General features: G+C 33.4%; 2 protein-coding genes across 2 annotated transcripts in view; both read left to right on the top strand.

Annotated features, from left to right (window-relative positions):
• Positions 1 to 1,385: 1,385 nt before the first annotated feature.
• Positions 1,386 to 2,947, top strand: LOC111482743 (embryo-specific protein ATS3B-like). Its single transcript, XM_023128675.1, has 3 exons — positions 1,386 to 1,567; positions 1,665 to 1,772; positions 2,034 to 2,947. Exons 1-3 carry the CDS (start codon positions 1,427 to 1,429, stop codon positions 2,526 to 2,528), a joined length of 744 nt encoding a protein of 247 aa, XP_022984443.1. The 5' UTR covers positions 1,386 to 1,426; the 3' UTR covers positions 2,529 to 2,947.
• Positions 2,948 to 3,607: 660 nt separating this feature from the next.
• The window catches only part of LOC111482747 (embryo-specific protein ATS3B-like), a 1,959-nt gene continuing 1,208 nt past the window's right edge, over positions 3,608 to 4,358 (top strand). Inside the window, exons 1-2 of the mRNA XM_023128677.1 lie at positions 3,608 to 3,880; positions 3,994 to 4,101. Coding sequence (XP_022984445.1) covers positions 3,764 to 3,880; positions 3,994 to 4,101 — 225 coding nt within the window. The 5' untranslated portion in view covers positions 3,608 to 3,763. The remainder of the gene's footprint in view (positions 3,881 to 3,993; positions 4,102 to 4,358) is intronic.

Genomic DNA, 4,358 nt, shown 5'->3' with positions numbered 1-4,358 from the left:
ATTACCGTGTCATTATTAAATTAATGGTTATTAACTCACCATAAATTTTCCCTCCAATAAAATCGTAGGTTGTAGTTTACTTTTTTTTTTTTTTTTTTTCATTTATCATTTAATATGTCATTAAATAATATATTATTTTATTTCATTCTTTAAATAAATAAATAAATACACGGGTAAAACGTGGACGCAGTTAACGAGGGGTGGCGATGGTACGTGTGGCTTCTGCTTGTGCCACGTGATTCTCGAGTTCTACCTAAATGGCGCCACTTTCAATTTTTACGAATTTACGATTTAGTCCTCCGTGGCGTCACTTCCATCGTCCAACACTTTAGGCTTAGTTTGGAATTCTTATTTAACTTGTTCAATAATATTTGTAAAATTTAATTCAATTTAAAAAATGCATATTGTGGCGTATTGATAAATTAATATTAAGATGAAATAGATGTATTATTTTATTATAATATTAATTATTGAAATTTTAATTTGTTATAAGATAATTATTTAAAAATTTTATATGCTTTAAATTTGATAATAATCTCCCTCTCTTTTTGTCGTCGTCTTCACTGTAAAAATAATAACCACCACAATCCGCAACTACCCTTTCTATTTCCCATTATTTTCAAAGGTAAATATTCGAATATTTTTATGAATAAAGAACAATTTTTATTCCCCGCTTGCGTTGTTTCATTTTCTTAGTGTTAGCATGCAAGTTTTAATATAGTATTATTATTTATTTACTTATCCTTAATATACAAGTTATCTATTATTTACCACAAATTTTAAATTTACCACAAACTAATGTTCAACAAATTAGAATTAAATTACCCACTTAACAAATTCACACTTACACTTGATGGGACACTGAAACTTAAGAAATAAACTTAGGTATGAATACTTATTTTGATTTAATCTCTATATTTTTAAATATTTAAACATAAATTCTATATTTTCAATCAATTTTAAAATTAATTCATACTAGATAATTTAAGGTATGTCGAAGGTGGCACGATATCCATTCAATTTAATTTTTTTTTAAAATATAAATAATGTAATTTAAATAAAATAAAACAATTTTAAAACTAATTCAATGAATTTAAATGTATATTATTTTAGATATCACATTTATTGAAGTATTGGTACAATAGAATTTATCTTTATGGGGTGGTCGAGGATGTACAATAGCATAAGGTGTTATTTATTCACCCATTAATATTAATTTATAAAATTTAGGATATTTGATATAATTTAGTCAAATATTTTTATTTTTATTTTTATTTTTATTTTTTCAGAATCTGCAACCTTTTCGGGAACGTTTCCACCAAGAGGCTGAAGGATGGGCTCGACCTGTAACGCCATGACCTTTATAAAGACCGACACATCATCAATTTCCCATCTTCTGTTTTCGTGTGCGACGTTTTAGAGAAAAATGGAGAGGTCCTCGTCGCCTCCTCTGTTGTTGCTACTGCTGCTCTCTTCCCTCGCCGTCGTCTGCTCCGCTGTCGAGCCGCCTCAGATCACCGTGAAGCCCGACATTGCTCCCCAGTCCCTCCCGATCAACTACATCCAGGTCCGTGTTTCAACCCTCTTTACTCTCAACCGTCGCTTTTGTATTTTTCCTTTAACTTTTGCGTAATATACTTCTCTTTTTCTTTCGTGTTGCGAAGGAAGTTGGAAGCTGTTCTTACGAGGTTACAGTAGCAACAAGCTGTTCATCTCCTTCATTTATCACTGACGAAATCGGTGTGTTGTTTGGAGATTCTCATGGAAATCAGGTGTTCTTTCTTTTCTGTCATTTTCCTTTTTAAAATTATTAACTCTAGGGTTTTTACTTTTATTTACCTATTTCTGAAATTAATTTCCCTGATTCCGAACAGGAGTATGGATTTTGTTTCTAATCTTACGCCAGGATGATTCTGGCCTGAATAATAGACTTTATTATTATTATGTTTTTGTTAATCAAGCACTTAATATATGATCTGATCCACGGATTTCTGTTTTGTTTTGATTGAATGTTTCACATGTGTAACAAATAGATTGTGGAGAAGAAGTTGAGCAATGGAGACAAGGTGTTTGATAGTTGTAATACAGATAGGTTTGTTCTAAATGATCGACCCTGCAGTGTCCAAATTAGTTACATGTATATCTATAAAGACGGAGCTGACGATTGGCTTCCGAACTCTGTTGAAATCTCTGGCTCTGGAATCAAACCCCTTCTGTTCATCTTAAAATCCTCCATCCCAAGAAACAATTGGTTTGGCTTTGATTTACGACAATATCCTTTTCCATCGCCACCGTCCTACAACCCGTCCCCTCCTTTTCCATCGTTGTCTCCTCCTCCTCCTCCTCCTCCTCCTCCTCCTCCTCACCATCCTCTGCCACCGCCGCCGGAGCCAATTCTTCCTCCTCCGCCTCCACCTAAGCCTGTTCTTCCCCCACCGCCTCCTCCACCATCATCCTCCAGCAAAATCTCTGGTCTGAAATTGGCTAAGGTATCTGTGGTTTTGGGATTGCTGTTTGCCCTTCTGTGATTCTGCAGTAGCTGCTTGCTTTATGTAGTAGTTTAGTAGGTAAATTTTGTAGTGGTGGGTGGGTGATGTTAATGTTCAAGTTTCATCCCCCATTCCACCATCTTGTCGTACCGTAAGCTTTCAAAGCTTTAGTTAAACTTTATCTTTTCAGCTGTATGGCTATAAGCCTGGTGCAATTCTACAGCCACTGCTTGTTCTAAGTGGGTGGTGGGCGATACTATACTTACGTTTCATCCCCTTTTCCACCCATGTTTTAAGGTCTAGACAAGCAAGCTTTACTGAACCTCTTTATGTTATCGTCTTTTCAGTTGTATGAGATATATGCCTTCTCTATGAAAGTCGGCCCAGCCTTCTATGTCGAAGGTTGTATGGTGTTTTATTTTTCAACAATGTGGGATGGAGTGGATGTGTTGAATTTTGATTTTGAGTATTTTTTGTATTTATTTCAACCATAATTATTATAAATAAAATAACATTAGTTAAAACCTTATTAATTTTGAGAATTATACCAAAAGTACTTAATAATCTGACATTTGAACTTTGTATTTAATATCAAAATGGCTATTATACCATCTTAATTCGATTATTTGTCCAGATATTTCTAAAATTACACAAAGGTTTTTCCCTCTGAAATTAATAAATTGATTCATTTTTAAAAAATCACATGAAAATTTTATTTACATTTTAATTTCTTTTTTTATTTTCTCAAAGCCAACATGAATAAAAGCACCCTCTAGAGGAGGAGGATAGAAATATCTAGTGATAGTTTCGTATTTTTTCAATAGGTCACTTTCGGAGTTACAATCAAACACATGAAGTCTAACAAGTAAATCAATCCGGTCTCCATTAATATATCTCATCTCAAGTTCATTTCATTTCTGTTAATAAAAAATATAAAAAATAATATTGAAACTAAATATTCTTTAAAATTTTAGTTTTAAAATAGATTGATGTTAATTTAAAAAGGTGTAATTTTTGTTGGCATTAGTAAGAAAAGGAAAATAGTTTGTTGGTTACAAAAGATTGAGGATTACTTGCATTTTGAGTTTGGTATAAATATTTTATTTATTTATTTGCTTTTTTTTTTTTTCCCGACTTCCCGGCAGTGAAAACCTACTACTCCATCACCGATTGACGACCATATATTTGATTGGAGCCAAGACTCTGGTTCTGCACCTCTTCAACCAAGCTTCTTGTACTCTCGTTTCAGTGGAGCAAAACGAAGGTCTGTAAAAATGGTGATGCCTCCTCTTTCTTTCTTCATCTTTTTCTTCTTCTCCATTTCTGCCGCCGTATCATCCGGTTCTCTGCCTCAACCTGCTCCAAAATCCTTAACCATCGGCTATATTCAGGTTCCGTCTATCATTTTACCTGTACTTTCGTTACTCAATCGATGTGCTTATCTGAGGTTCTCTGTGAATCAAACTGACTCTGTTATCTTCTTCTTTGGTACTTTCGGCTGAAGAAAGCGGGAGATTGCAACTACAGGGTCAATATAACAACAAGCTGCTCATCCCCTTTCCATATTACTGCTGAAATCGGTGTTCTGTTTGGGGATGCGCATGGAAATCAGGTTCGTTCTTCGGGCATTTTAATTTAAATTATTTTGCAATTAGTTCATCTGCTGAATATTGTTAGACTCAGAGAAGAAAATTGAAAGCATATTGGTTAACATTTAAGCATCCAAGGCCAAACAGAAGTCTATTCCTGATTTTTCATTGAATATGGCTGTTTTCCTGCTGTGCTCTATATTATAGTCAAATTTTTTATATTGGAGTTTTGAATTGCAAGAAAAAAAAAAAAAAAAAAAAAAAAAAAAAAAAAAAAAAA

The sequence above is a fragment of the Cucurbita maxima genome, unplaced genomic scaffold (assembly GCF_002738345.1).
Source record: "Cucurbita maxima cultivar Rimu unplaced genomic scaffold, Cmax_1.0 Cma_Scf00008, whole genome shotgun sequence".
Taxonomy (NCBI): Eukaryota; Viridiplantae; Streptophyta; class Magnoliopsida; order Cucurbitales; family Cucurbitaceae; genus Cucurbita; species Cucurbita maxima.
The sequence above is the reverse complement of the archived record's forward strand: the minus strand, read 5'-3'. Positions and strand labels throughout refer to the sequence as shown.